General features: G+C 48.5%; 2 protein-coding genes across 3 annotated transcripts; both read right to left on the bottom strand.

Moving 5' to 3' along the window:
- Positions 1 to 316: 316 nt before the first annotated feature.
- slc5a2 (solute carrier family 5 member 2) lies at positions 317 to 7,527 on the bottom strand. The gene is made up of 15 exons (XM_076049666.1): positions 7,404 to 7,527; positions 7,200 to 7,271; positions 6,656 to 6,760; positions 6,454 to 6,513; positions 6,259 to 6,363; positions 6,045 to 6,150; positions 5,285 to 5,365; positions 4,154 to 4,383; positions 3,200 to 3,335; positions 3,003 to 3,110; positions 2,728 to 2,878; positions 1,845 to 2,013; positions 1,513 to 1,728; positions 1,306 to 1,417; positions 317 to 1,219 (listed from the first exon to the last, which is right to left on the bottom strand). Exons 1-15 carry the CDS (start codon positions 7,488 to 7,490, stop codon positions 1,008 to 1,010), a joined length of 1,950 nt encoding a protein of 649 aa, XP_075905781.1. The 5' UTR covers positions 7,491 to 7,527; the 3' UTR covers positions 317 to 1,007.
- A 465-nt stretch (positions 7,528 to 7,992) lies between these two features.
- On the bottom strand, positions 7,993 to 13,805 carry LOC142903823 (kelch repeat and BTB domain-containing protein 8). 2 transcript variants are annotated; one of them, XR_012929293.1, is made up of 6 exons: positions 13,258 to 13,805; positions 12,709 to 12,862; positions 12,519 to 12,597; positions 12,057 to 12,284; positions 10,299 to 11,893; positions 7,993 to 10,113 (listed from the first exon to the last, which is right to left on the bottom strand). XR_012929293.1 is itself a non-coding variant. In XM_076049667.1 (5 exons), exons 2-5 carry the CDS (start codon positions 12,860 to 12,862, stop codon positions 10,396 to 10,398), a joined length of 1,959 nt encoding a protein of 652 aa, XP_075905782.1. In that variant the 5' UTR covers positions 13,258 to 13,805; the 3' UTR covers positions 7,993 to 10,395. The 2 variants fall into 2 exon arrangements, 1 of the variants encoding a protein (XP_075905782.1); XM_076049667.1 differs by having other exon boundaries at positions 7,993 to 11,893.
- Positions 13,806 to 14,053: the final 248 nt, after the last annotated feature.

Here is a 14,053-nt window from a genome sequence, read left to right as displayed (position 1 = left end):
CTTTCCTCCGACCCCCATCCCTACGCCTGCAGGCTGACAGACTGGACGTTATAAAGGACTAATGTGCTGAATGATGTTGAATCTCTGCATGGGAAGATGGTTGGGTAATCTTGGGAGAACTCTGTAGGTCCCAGACATGTACAGTGCTAATGGGAAATGTTTGCTTAAATAAAAACAGAAGTGATGATTAAAAACTGGAAATCTGAATCCCGGCCGTTTCCGCGTGGTCTCTGGAACTCCGGAAGGAAAAGGTCTGCAACTCTGTTGGCTTTATAGGCTGCGTATTTAAATAAGGACTTTACAGCGATGACTGTACTTGAATCTTCTGAAGGATTTCTTCCAAAGAATTTGCGCCACTTTAATGGAGTTATGGCTCTACCTGGCTACCAAATGGAATTTCCTTGTTTGGCACCTCTTACCTCAGTCCAGGAAGCAGGTGCTTTATACACCAGGAATTGAATCAATACGAAACAATATACAGTAATGGCGTTGTAATCTGATCAGAGAATTATCGATCGCACTACGAGTGCTGACCGGACAGATGTACTGTAGGGTTACAGCCAGGAGCGATCAACATAATCATTTCTAATATGAAAAGTGAAGAAATTGACAAGTCACTGTGATTGACAGTGGTGGTGGAGTAATTATCAGGTAATAAAGGACGACTTTGAGATTCCATGCCATGCCTGTTTTGCGATTTCTATTATTCATCTCTAGCGGACCAGTTTGTGTCGTTGAATCTCCCACATGTTTGGAAGGAGACAAACGGGAGAGGGCGGTGTCTCTAAACTGGGAGAGGCATCACGGCCTCTTATGACATCACGCAGGGAAAATTCCCAGCTCTGCGTGTTGTGACACACTTCAGTGAAGGAAGTAAGACGAGAAGAAGGCGAGAGATCTTCAGAATGGCGAAAGGAATCTTTTTTTTTTTTTACACAATATGGGACCTTTGAAGTGATAACAATCAAATGTAATTGAAACGTCCACACGACAAGACCTGCGGCGCTTCAGGCGTAGTAACCCCACATGAAAAATGCTACAGCCATCATGATGAGCGCATTAGCATTCACAGCGTACTTCCACTTTGGGTCCTCGCTGATGTCGGGCAGCTGTTCTTGCTCTTCAGGCTGCTCTTGATCTTGGACCTTGGGGCTTCCTCCTCCGCCACAGAGCCGACTGACCAGATGACACATTCCAGACTTTTCCTCGACTTCTCCAGCTGTGGAGGTGGAGAAGAACGATGAAATGCTTTCATATGCAAGTGTTCGGGGCACTCCATTTGTATTTCACGGCCGTGACTTTTACCCGCATTGCCGCTCTCCTCAGACTTTCCCTGAGGTATTTTGTTCACCGCCTCCTGGTCCAAATCTTCCCTCTGCTCTTTGGAATGACGCAGGCTGAACACAAGGCGATGGAGCTTGGAGCGAAAATGAGAGACAGGTCAAAGAAAAAAAAGGTGGCCACACGTCCCACTTAATATCCTAATGAATCTGTGATATACAAACCACCTACATGTTTGTCATGGATGGGCGGTGTGCAGTAGCTGACCACCAGTATCAGCACCGACGTGCAGAAGAAGAGGATGATTCCAAAGTGAAGGTAGTGGATTCCACACACTATGTAAGGACAGTCGGATGGGAAAAGACAGCTTCCGGTGCCGAACCAGAACTCCGGCACCAGGCGACAGAGGCCGATCGCCAGGCCGCCCATCAGGCCCCAGAAGGCCCCCTGGAGGCAGACGCGGGTGGGAGATAAAAATATTTTGGTTGATATGTTGCTACGAGGCGCCTGGGTCAGTGGTGTCATGAGTCAGGTGTCACTATCCCAGCATGGGGCCATCTCACCATTTCATTGACCCTCTTGACAAACACAGCCAGGAGGAAGACTGAGGCGATGGGCGGAGCCAGGTAGCTGGACACGGACTGGATGTAATCAAACAGCTGACCGCTCTGGGCCGCCTGGACCACTGGGATCCAACAGATACTGATGGCTACGATGCACAGGACCCACACTCTGAAGAGGAGCGCAAACAAGTATAAAGGGCGTGACCGCGATGAACTGTTGTTATTTGTACAGGCAAGAAGAAATGTGACGGGCTAAACTTAAACAAATACTCGTAATTAAATTTCAAGTTTGCTAATGTGTTTTTTTTCCATTATTCTCTCATATTTTTCACAACTGTTCTTTCAGATAAACATCTATCCATGCATTTTCTATACCCGCTTCCACCTGCGCATGACATAACAGCCTATCATAGGGCAAAGGCATAGGGTAAATCCTGCAAAGTCGCCAGTTCATCGCAGGGCCACATAGAAAACACAAACAATCATTCACGCACACCTACAATCAATTTAGAGTTCCCGAGTCACCTCACATGCTGCGGGAGGAAGCTGGAGAACTCGGAGAGAAACCACGCAGACACAGGGAGAACATGCAAACTCCACACAGAAAGGCCCGAGGCCCGGAATCGAACCCGCAACCTTCTTGCCGTGAGGCGACAGCACTAACCACTGCGCCACCGTGTCGCCCTTCAGACAAACAGTGCTACAACAATGATACAAAAATACAAGAATGCACTCTTGAATCTTGAAAATTGTATCATATGAAGCCATTCGCGTGACAAGCAAGACGTCATGAAAACAAAGGGCTCTAGGAAATTGCGGGTGACTTCCTCTCCAGCAATAACAGTCAACATCTGGTGAACATTTTCGCCGCTTGTTTCCAAACCTGCCAACAATGAGAAGCTCCCGCTCGGTGGAGCGCGGTCTGACGCGGGTCCAGATGTCCATAGTGAACAGAGTGCTGCTGCTGTTGAAGATGGAGGCCAAAGAGGACATGAGGGCAGCCAGCATGACGGCCAGCATCAGACCTCGCAAACCTGCAGTGGAGAGACGCCAGGAAGGAAGGAAGGAAGGAAGGAAGGAAGGAGGGTGGCTGGGGGAAAAACGAGTGCAGGGGAGGAAAACTTCCTCTCCTCGTTGCACAAGTTTGTCTTTATTTACCATTTGGCATGATGGACACCACCAGTTTGGGATAAGCGATGTTGGAGCATCCCACCTCGGTCCCACACACCTTCTTGCACACCTCAGGGACAACACAGCCGACCTCGTCTACAGTTCATGGAAAACGCAGACTGTTAACGCAGAAATCCCAGTGGCCTCTGCCTTTAAAGAAGAAGACTGAATCGTCGATGACGAACCTGGGTAGAGAACCCGGCTGATCATGCCAGGGAACACCATGAGGAACATGGGCAGCAGCTTCAGGTAGCCGCACATGATGCAACCGGCCTTCACATGCGTGAGACTTCGAGCTGCGAGGCACCGTTGGACTATCACCTGTCACGCGTCAGTGTCACACTGTCAGTTTTAGCTTGAAGACACTCAACATTTGCAGGAGGCTGTTAACAAACGGCTGATTTATGCTGGAGTCGGACTATCTGAATGAATGTATCAAAACTAAAATCAGATCAAACACAGTTGTTATCGCTCTTGTAGGCCCCACCGGTGGCTACGGCACAAGAAAGCTTCTGTTTTCCCCTCTTACGTTTGTCCCTGCTGGAGGATAAAACTGCTAATCTGTCAGCAGCCAGTTAAACAGCATTCCTACATACCTACCGGCATATTATTTACATCACAGCGCAGATTGCAAGAGGTGGGTTATAAATTATGCAGCTACAACCACATCAGACGCTGCCAATCTGCTCAGGGCCATTTATTCACGACCAGGTCGTCTGGTTTACTTCAAACCAGGTGTAGGCAGGCAGCAGTTCGTGTGAATGTGTCCTGCTTGTTAGTCAGTCACAGTGGCGCTCAAGAGCAAACTTGATCCATCCATCTATCTATCTATTCTATACACACTTCCACCTGCACTCAGGGTTGTGGGGGTGTCATAGAGCAAATGCAGGGTTGCACCAAGTCGTCAGTTCATCGCAGGTCCTCATAGAAAGACAAATAACCATTTTCACACACACACCACACACACACACACACTATGGTCAATCTAGAGTTCCCAATTGGCCTAACATGCATGTCTTTGGACTGTGGGAGGAAGCTGGAGAACCTGGAGATAACCCACGCAGACACAGCGAAACATTCAAACGCCACACAGAAAGGCCAACAAACGTCATTTTTGGAGCCAAAATAATCATTTTTACCTGGTCTGAACACCAGTACCAGCCTCCCAGGATGGCGATCCCAAACAGCACCCCAGGCCAGGGGAGGTCCCCAGTGGTGGCGTCCCTCAGCAGGTTGAAGGCGTCCGGTCTGGGCATGTAGCACTGGGGGGAGATGTTGTAGCGTTGGGGGTCCAGGGAGGTGAAGTTATCAGGCAGGGCAGAGCTGTACTTGGCCAGCAGAGCGTTGTAGCCTCCTACTTCTGCAAAAGCTACCGCCGGGAAATTCATGAATGAGCAAATAGCCCAAATCACTGCCACACAAACCCAAATTTACCAAAATTCATGTTCATACATGTATGGTATTGTTGTCATGGTATCAGCACATATTTTACAAGTACGAGTAGAGTACTCGTCCCAGGGATCGGTACCGATACCCGAGGCTGGTATTGGCATCGGTACCGATCCCTAATTTTACGATTCGTCTCAAACTTTCTCAAGCATGACAAGCTTTATACGGTTAATTACCCCCAGATATCCAGAACTGTGTATTTTAGCACAAGCTTTCTGAAAAGTGAAGCAAGCAGGATATGGATTACACTGTCCATGCTGAGTGGAGTCTTTTCCTGTATCTTTTCCCTCAGTTGTTTATTGATGTTCTAAAACTCGATCCAGGGTGAAGACAGTGTTTTTCGGCTCGGTACCGCCGTCCTGCCCAGGCTCTGTTACTGTCCTAACTGGAGATGTGAGTCAGCTGCCGAGTCAGCACAATCAGCTCAAAAAAAAAAAAAGAAAAAAAAACAATTCACATGAGGAAGTGTTTTCTTTCGTTCCCCCTCACTGCTCTCCCGTCCTAATCTTGTCACTGTTTGACTTTCTCATAACCAGCGTTTGACTGATACGCATATTGACCTTTCCATGAAAAATCAATGGGGCAGGGTGATGGGGGGCAGCCGCCGTGTCAGTTGGAGCCAGAGAGGTTTTTTTTTACGGTGGTTCTGCAGCGTCAGCACACTGTACGGTTCATCAAAATGAATCATTTGTGACCCTGGTTAATCTCTGGCCCTGCCTGCGAGGCTGCAGGCTCTTGAACAGGCTGCGAGCAGAGACCATCTGTAGTGTGAACAGAATTATCGGCTAACTGAACATGAGGCTGCGAAGCTTCCTACTTACAGTAGCCGGCGAGGACGAGAGCCCCGGCGATGATGACGAACGTCTGGAAGGTGTCGGTGTACATGAGAGCCGCGAGGCCACCTGGTCACACACAAACACACTCAGTCGGCCAGCCATTTTCTATAGTTGCTTCCTGCTCCACTCAGGCCTGCAGGGGTCGGCCGGAGCCTGCGACAGCTGTCAGAGAACCCACTCAGACACAAGGAGAACAAGTTAACTCCGCACAGAAAGACCCGTAATCAAACCCGCAAACTTCTTGCTGTTGCTGGTTAAACATGCTGTTTATGGAGATCAAATTTTTTTCATAATATAATACAATATAATATAAAAGATGTAAGGCAGCTTCACTGGAGTCCTTGATAAAGTTGTGTCACACTATCTTTAGTTCTTTTCCAAGAACTTTGCAGGTCCCCAGTGGCTCAACTTTTTCTAATTTTGTCTTTGTTCCCAACAATTCCCTTAAATGGCATGCTGTACTTGGCCATATCTGTTCTTCACACACACACACACACACACAGGTCATAAATACCTTGTGCCCATATATCAACATGATCTAGTTGAATAATGTTATCATGATGCTACTCATAGGTAGAAGGTATTTTAATAGCACTGTAAAAGGAAGGGATAATAATAGCATTATAGACACGGACTGGGTAAAAGGCATGCCAACATGCGTGCACACACACACACACACACACACACACACACACACACACACACACACACACACACACACACACACACACACACACACACACACCTGTAACAGTGTACAAGGCCGTAATCAACAGCAGGGCGGAGATGGCCACATAGATGTTCCAGCCTAACGCTTGCTGAATGAACACGGCTCCTGAAAACATGTCCACCTGGGGGCAGCAGAGAGGAGGGGGGAGGAAAACCAAACAAGGGAAGGGACTGAAAACTGACCTTATGTTTTCTTACAACTGCCTACTTTATGTTGTCTGAGGACTCACTGAGATCTTGGTGAAGATGTAGAGCAAGAGTGAGATAACGGAGAGGTAGATGTTGATTCTGGTGCCTCCGAATCTCTTCTTCAGATACTGGGGCATGGTGATCACCTTAGAGGCAAAGCAGCATGTTGACAGTGCAATTTAACCCAGTTAACAGCATGGAGGTGCTACAGTAGTTACACAGTTGGATGGACTTACGCCAGCTGTGAGGTAAACAGGTACAAACAACCAGCCGAGCAGCAGCACAATGAACAGAGCCTGAACCGCAAAGTAAAACCCAAAACAAATACACTTTAGGCGCTGGAGTGACGAGCCAGTGTTGATTGGCTCACTTCAAACTCTCGGGAATCACAGCGCAGACTGAAATGAGCTGTGAGGACATATAACGCAATAAACACACATTCCACTCGAACCCCCCCACAGCGATGCCACTGGCCGCTGCGGTGCCTGCCAGGCCCACAAAGTGACCACTGCCGATGTTGCTGGCAAACAGTGAAGCACCAACCTGGATTTTAGAGAGAAAACACAGAAACAATGGCTGAAAACCCAACAAAATCAGATTATAGTTACAACATACTGCCAGAAATTGAAAATCAGTGAAGATTATTCATGGGGGGGAACGATTTTAAAATATTTTTTCAATCAATTTTGGTGTTGACCCTTTGTGACCAGTACAGAGTTTGTTTGTTTTTTTATTCTTCCATTATAAAAAAAACAAAACAGTTCATTCTACAATGACCCCCCATTAATGGACTGCATGGGGGGAAAAAAGACTACTAGTTTGGTAATAATTAATATGGAAAAAGAATTAAACTTATTATCCCCCTCTGGAGGACAAACTATGAAGCACAGCCATTCATTTTTCTGAATCACCAACTTTGAGGCTGATAACAACAGTCTGGATATTTATGATAAATGGATTAAAAAATATATTTTTAACTTACTGGCCACCAGGTCATGGTTCGCCCTGCCAAAAAGTACCCTCCGACTGTCCCTCGATTGGTTCGAAACATGGACTAAGACACACACACACACATACACACACACACACACACACAGGGAGCAGGACAGCATAAACCAAGTCCCCTTCTCATTATCAATCACCTTTTAAAATGTACTTATTAATGACATCATTGTGAAGCACTCACCCAAATCCCGACGCCTATAACCATGGCAAAGTATCCAACGATGACGAAGATGTCCGCTGGGTTGTTGATGGCCACTAGATTCTCCATCACTCTGGCTTTCTTTTTTTGATGCAGGGTGAGAAAACAGCCAGAAGGACAGAAACATGGAACCTTACAAGCATGCAAACCAGGCACTGAATGATCAGTGTGAGAACTTTGGTCAGTTTCAGCTACGGGCAAATTCAGCAGTTTCTTCATTAGAGTACTTATTAACAACAAACAAGGGAATTGGCAGCATCAATTATTAACAACAACAACGCAGCTTTTAATCATAAAGAAACTTTAAATATAGATTTTTTTTTTAATTTAAGATGACTTTTCTTCTTCTTCTTCTTCTTCTTTGTTCTATGAACATTTTCTAATAATGTGTCCTGTGTGCCCTGGAATATGGAGTCTATTGCCTGATCAGTAATGCAGAGCTGTTCCACAGGAGGCTCATGAAATAGATCTGAAAATGACTACAATATACCTTTTCACTTTGATCCATTATCTGTCTTTTCCCGCCAGCATGACCGTCCCACAATCCAAAACTCACGTACAGTACACAACATGTAAGCAAATAGTCCTTTAATCATTTCATCAAAACATCCATTTTCCTTTCAGTTTCACCCCCAAAAAAAAAGAAAAAAAATGACTGGATTGTACAAATGAGCGCTTCTCCGAAACGGCCGCGGCGTGGGTGTGCAAGGGCGCTCGCGTCCAACGGATTTATGCAGCGGCACAGAAAAACATGCATGCACACACACACACACGGTCACTTTCTTCTTTTTTTTTTTCACGTCATACAAGCTGTAAGCACGCAGAGAGAGAAAAAGATCAGCACATTTGACATCTTGAGGCGAAAAATTCGGAGCGTGTTTTAAACAGACTGATGGGAGACACAAACTAAAGCTCACATCGTTTGACTGACAAGACAAAGAAAACAAATCTGTTATCTGTTATTCCATTCAAAAAAAAAAAAAAAATCTAGTCAGATTCCATTTTAGGCTAGAAAATACATTAGAGAGGCTCTAAACTCAGCGTTTCCAGGAGTGATAGAACATTCAGCTTGCACTGAAATGTCTTGCGAGATTAACACTACATTAAGTTGAATTAAATTGACCAAATTGTGGCACAAATCTGTAACTTGAAAGGTCTGAGCGTGAAGAAATCACTGGCAGTTTGTATTCACGCCTCCTTCTACGTAAGAAACAAAGCGGATACGACTTGGATGTGTGTCTGTAGTCTGGGCAGACAGACGTCACTGAAAATGCACTGATGGCACATCATTAATGACACAACTACACTCATTTTTGCAAAGAATTGTGCACGCTGCAATTTTTGCAGCATTGTTTTTGAGCCTCTGTCCAGCCAAGTCAACAACGGTGCAACGCAGACGTCAAATGAACTCGCTTTTCAAAGCAGGTGTAAGGAGACACTTCAAATTAAATCACATACCAAGCTACAAATGAAAATGGGGCAAGTTGGGCATCAGGTGGCTTAGAAGTTTAGTGTAAATCAGATATAATGGGAAATAAACATTACCACAATATGGTGGTAGTAGTGACCAATTCTGCATGTCAGCTGCTTAAAAACCAATAGCCCCTGGTGGTATTAATCGAGTTGTATTGATTGATTGATTGATTGACTGACTAACCACTAATCGGTGGTTGAACTTTGTTTTTTTTCTAGTTGAAGTGTCCTGAAGTTTGAGCGATAACAATGAAAAAAAAAAAGGGGAAGTGGAGATGACAGGAGCATGGCAGTGTGCTTAATGCTTTCAGAAAAAAATGAAGTTAAAAAAAATGTTTTAGAACACACACACCCAACTTCCTGCCTTCGCTATTAGCTTAGACGGACCTGTTTTAAAGACAGAGGCAACCCCCATCCCACAAAACAGGAACTCCGCGGGAAAGAAACACTGCAGTCAGAGATACCGTTTAAAAACACACGACAATAAAAACAGAAACAACGCAAAACCTCGAAAGTACGATTTAATAAATTAGACGTAGTGCTAACGTGTTCAGACAATTCGTTTTCACTGTGACGGCCGTATTTTTGCAAGTCCTGCTACCAGAGCGAGACACGGCCGCTCAATCAAGTAAAGACGGCCGCTGGCCTCAGCTTCACCTCAGGCTGCGAGGCGCTGGGCAGAGTGCTGGTCTAGACACAAGGATACACTATGGCTCGTAAGGTTACAACACATTACTGTGGGCTGAAGGACATTCTGGAATGAGCTTCTGTGGTGTTTTTGGCTGCATGTCAACGCCTGTGTGAGGACCAATCATGTATGTATATAAACAAACATCTTTTAAAAAAGGGCCCACATTATGCATATTTCCTAACAGCTATGTGCCTTGTGAGCTCATGATAGAATCTTGCAGAAAAAAAAAAAAAGAGTCTTTCTGAGCTCAGCTCAGATATGAATTTCTGCTACAGCAACACCGAGTGTTTGTGCAGCATCCTGGATTGCAGTCTTTTAGGGCTTTGTATGAGAAAGAAGGGGCCGACAAAAAAAAAGAGAAGGAATTCTAAATGTATCAGTTGGTATCCTTGTGTCTGAACTCTAAAAAATTCACAGCAACAGGAACCAAAGAGCCTTCACAATTACACAGCAGCCAAAAGCTTAAAACAAATTTTACACTTCAAAGAAAGCGATTCAAAGGCATTTCGTCGTCCTCGTTCTCAGGTCCTATGTGATTTAAAAAAAAAAAATGCATTAGGTTACATTCAGGTGCATCATGTCTGACCTTTAGCCAGTTTCTGGCTCCACCCTCCTCTGCCTGTACATGTGCCTGTACATAACACAAACCCTCTGCATTTGGTCTATTATAGACTGGCTCTATTGCTGCACGCAGACTACATACAAACCATCACCTTCACGCCGGAGCGTCTCACGGCACGAGCTCACGCCGGAGCTCACTCCCGTGTCACGTGGAGGCCTTGACTGGAGTCCCGCTGGTCGCCGCCAGCTTCACTCGGACGTCATTTTGCAGTTTTCTTTGGCGAGTCTCAGTCTGGACAGGATGTGCTTCTTGGGGAACTTTAGCGTGGTGCACCCGAACTGGCTCACGCCGCCCGTGTCGCCGGGCAGCTTCTCGCGTCTCTGCACCCAGCTCCTCCAGCCGGGCTTCCAGCAGTAAACGCTGTCGTAGAAGCGCGAGCCGTTCTCGCCGCCCAGCACGTAGATCCTGCGCTTCCAGCGGGCCACGCCCCCCGCCGCGATCCTGCGAGGGAGCCCCGGGAACACCACGGGGCTCGGCGCCCGGTCGCTCCCGCCGCCGGCGTTGGCCCGCTGCTCCGCCGTCACCATGGCTCCGCCCCCAGTCACCTCCCTCTCCGCGCCGGAGCCGCGGCCCTCTCTGAAGAACAACACCCGTCCGGTGGCGTCCAGAGTCTCCAGGTTGGTGTAGTTCCCGTCCAGGAACTTGGTGGTGTCCCTCATGTAGCCGCCGATGGCGCAGACGCCGCCGCGCACTGCCACCCCGCCGGCGAGGCAGGTGGCGCCGGAGTCCAGGGCCACGCGCGTCCAGCAGTCGGTCAGCGTGTGGTATATGAGCACCCCCGAGTGTACCACAGCCCGGTTCTGCTCCAGGGTGGTGCCGCCCAGGAGGTAGAGCCGCCCGCGCAGCGCCGCGCACGCGAAGGCGCGCAGCGGGAGCGGCAGGCGGGGCCCCGGCGACCAGCGGAGGGAGCTCAGCTCCAGGATCTCGCTGGAGTCCATCAGGGCCGAGCGGTTGCTGCCGCCCAGGGCGTAGAGCGACTCGCCGCAGCCCAGCAGGCCCAGCATGGCCCGCGGCTCCGCCATGGACGGCTGCTCTGTCCAGCGGTCCAGCACCGTGTCGTACTCGTGCACGGCCGCCGACACGGAGCCCGATCGCAGGATCCCGCCGGCGACGAACAGCCTGTCGCCGACAGCCGTGCAGCCGGGGCTGACCAGGGAGCCCAGCGCCGCCAGCTTCTCCCACTTCCCCGTGCGCGGGTCGAAGCAGTCCACCGTGTAGTCCCTGGCGCCGAGGTTCTCGTCCTCCCGGGGCGTCAGGTCCACGCACACGATCTTCTTCTCAAACATGCCTTCCCGCGGCCGCAGGGGCCCCCCGAGGCCCTCGCCCGCCGCCGCCGGCCCCAACTCCTGGTTCAGCCGGCGGCTCTCCTCCTGTGAGAGGAGGCCCGGCCGCAGGTGGTGCAGCAGCGCCGGCATGTGCGCGTAGCGATCCAGGGGCTGGTCCTCCGCCCAGCGACGCGCCGCGTCGTAGACCTCCGCCTCCGAGTCGACGCCCAGGCGGTCCGAGCTCAGGAGGCTGCCCAGGGTGCCGTGGTCCAGCAGGAGGAAGTCCTTCTGCCGGGCCACGCGGGGAAAGTGCTGGGCCACCAGCCGCAGAGAGGCGCGCAGCAGGAGTTGGTCGTGGTGGGAGCGAGCCAGGGAGTACATTCCCAGGCAGTTGTCCACAGAGAGGTGCTCAAACAGAAACCTAGTGCAGGCGTGAGTGAGATGGAAGAGCGCATGAGCCAGAAAATACATTTAAAAAAACTAAATCAGTCGGATGGTTGACACAAGCAAGCCTGTAAAACTAAAAGCATACATCTCAGTTCACTGAACCTAATCACTGTTCAGTCGTCTTTGGGCATATTTACCTTGAGCACAGATCCTGCAGGGGCATGACCTGAAGGCGGTTGGCAGCCACAAACAGATCTTCAGCTGTGTCCAGAGAGAGCCCCGCCTCCCCGGTGTACACAAACTGAATGACCGTCTCCATGACGGACGGCGTCACCTCCTCCAGGCGGATCTCGGTGAGACGCGACTCGACCAGCGGGCTGGTGAACATGGCGCGGAAGTACGGGCTCACGGCTGCTAAGAGCACTCTGAGAGGAAGAAGAGTGGAAGACGAGAATGCAATGGTTTAGACACGGACAGTCAATGTTATTATGCATGTGTTACGATGGAACGTAGCAGCTGATGCATACAGCTCATAGTGAAAGAATTTCATTTTCCACTGAAATAAGAACACATTTGTAAATATCTATCCGACTTGTTTTGAAGTTACAGTAATTGAATGAAATTGTTGGCATTATAAATGTGTGTTTCACTCATCAAACCTGTGACACATGAACTTCTTTCCCTCAACCAGTAGCGTGACATCACACAGCTGCTGAGCATCCAGGAGCTGCTTCAGACCTGCAAAAACACACGCAAGACCACCAGGTGAAGGAGTGAGACTTTTACAGAGCAGATAAAGGAGCAGCAGAGCAACAACAAAACAAACAAACAAAAAAAAATCTGTCTCACCGTGGGTGATGTAGTCCCCTAACGGCGTAGTGCTGTCGTCGGGGAAGTCCTCCTCCTCCGAGTCGCTGTCCGACAGGGGTTCTCCTCCTCCCCCGTCGCCATCCTGCCATGGCTGGGGCCGCCAGGTAACCGTGCCCCCGCGCACGGCGTTCATCTGAAAGGCAGGAGAACAAAGAAGATCAGGGCAGAGAAAAAAAAAAACAAAACGGACCCACGTGGCATGTGGCATGTGGCATGTTAGACTTCAACCTGTCGGCACTATCGCTGACAAACAGTATGCATAGAAAGACAAGCTTCTGGATGATGTGACCCTGATAACCCTTATCTCACGAGAGTGGCTGATAGTTGAGGCACAAAACAAACGGTCGAGCTTAGTGTTGGAAAAACTACCTTGCTGCTCAGTACTTATAACCTGACATTACAAAACTGTAACGACCAACCAGCCAACCATACAACATGTATCGCATACACTACCGAGGAGTATTGATGGACGACAAAAGACAACTGTCTGAAATCATCCACGAACAAATACGCAGCGCATCACGTTACCTTTGCTCTTCTTCTCGTTTCCACCTTGAAGGCTGGTCGGGTCTCTCTTTCAACAGAAATTGGTGAGGCCGCTTGGGACACAGGCGGTCTCGTATCCGAGAACCCGGTTGTTAGAAAAGGCGACTGGAGGATGCCCACGTTCCCATCTGGATGTCTCGGTTCCCTCCTCCGGGCTCTGCTGAAGCACTCGGCCCGCCCCGAGACCCGTCGAGCCGCACACTGCTACTCACCCAGTCCCGAGCACATCACCACTAACCGACGGACCAAAAACTAGCTTACAACCGGCCTGTTCCCTTGCTCTACGGCAGCTTCTCCACGTAAGAAAACACCGTTCGCCGTGGCATCATGGACACAACTCAACGTGGGTGTGAAGACGGTGAGAAAAGTATTTTTCGGCACAAGAAGGAGACAATTTGAGGGAAATTCGGGTTCAGTCGGCCGCACTTGTCATATCTGAACCGGATTACCGCAACGGTAAACTTCCGCTCCTCTGATTGGCTGACCTTTGGCTCGTGACGATCGTTTAGGTCATTATAACATTTTTAAATAAAATTAAAATGTTTTCTTGTGATATCTTAAGCAATTTATACACCATCAATTTCATTTTTAAAATGTCTTAACATACAAACAGTCGAAATTATTAACTTCCGCTTTCCTGATGCATTCATGTAACTTGTAATTCTTTCCAGACATGTGTTTCTCCGTTCTGTTGAAAACGAAGAACGCTATAAATTAAAATTCATCACCATCATACGCTTTTATTGATATTTTGTTATATGATTTGTATTTTAACTGG

The sequence above is a fragment of the Nelusetta ayraudi genome, unplaced genomic scaffold (assembly GCF_046127955.1).
Source record: "Nelusetta ayraudi isolate G7.1 ecotype Tasmania unplaced genomic scaffold, CSIRO-AGI_Nayr_v1 ptg000120l, whole genome shotgun sequence".
NCBI lineage: Eukaryota > Metazoa > Chordata > Actinopteri > Tetraodontiformes > Monacanthidae > Nelusetta > Nelusetta ayraudi.
This window is presented reverse-complemented; position numbering and strand designations above follow the sequence as displayed.

Excerpts from the sequence above, each read along its gene's own strand:
- slc5a2 (XM_076049666.1), bottom strand. The coding sequence starts at position 7,490 with ATGGAGAATCTAGTGGCCATCAACAACCCAGCGGACATCTTCGTCATC. Across the intron at positions 7,272-7,403 it reads TTATAGGCGTCGGGATTTGG|TCCATGTTTCGAACCAATCG; the intron begins GTGAGTGCTTCA and ends TGTGTGTCTTAG. Across the intron at positions 6,151-6,258 it reads ACATCTTCACCAAGATCTCA|GTGGACATGTTTTCAGGAGC; the intron begins GTGAGTCCTCAG and ends TGCTGCCCCCAG.
- LOC142903823 (XM_076049667.1), bottom strand. The coding sequence starts at position 12,862 with ATGAACGCCGTGCGCGGGGGCACGGTTACCTGGCGGCCCCAGCCATGG. Across the intron at positions 12,285-12,518 it reads AAGAAGTTCATGTGTCACAG|AGTGCTCTTAGCAGCCGTGA; the intron begins GTTTGATGAGTG and ends TCTTCCTCTCAG. Across the intron at positions 11,894-12,056 it reads CTGCAGGATCTGTGCTCAAG|GTTTCTGTTTGAGCACCTCT; the intron begins GTAAATATGCCC and ends CGCCTGCACTAG.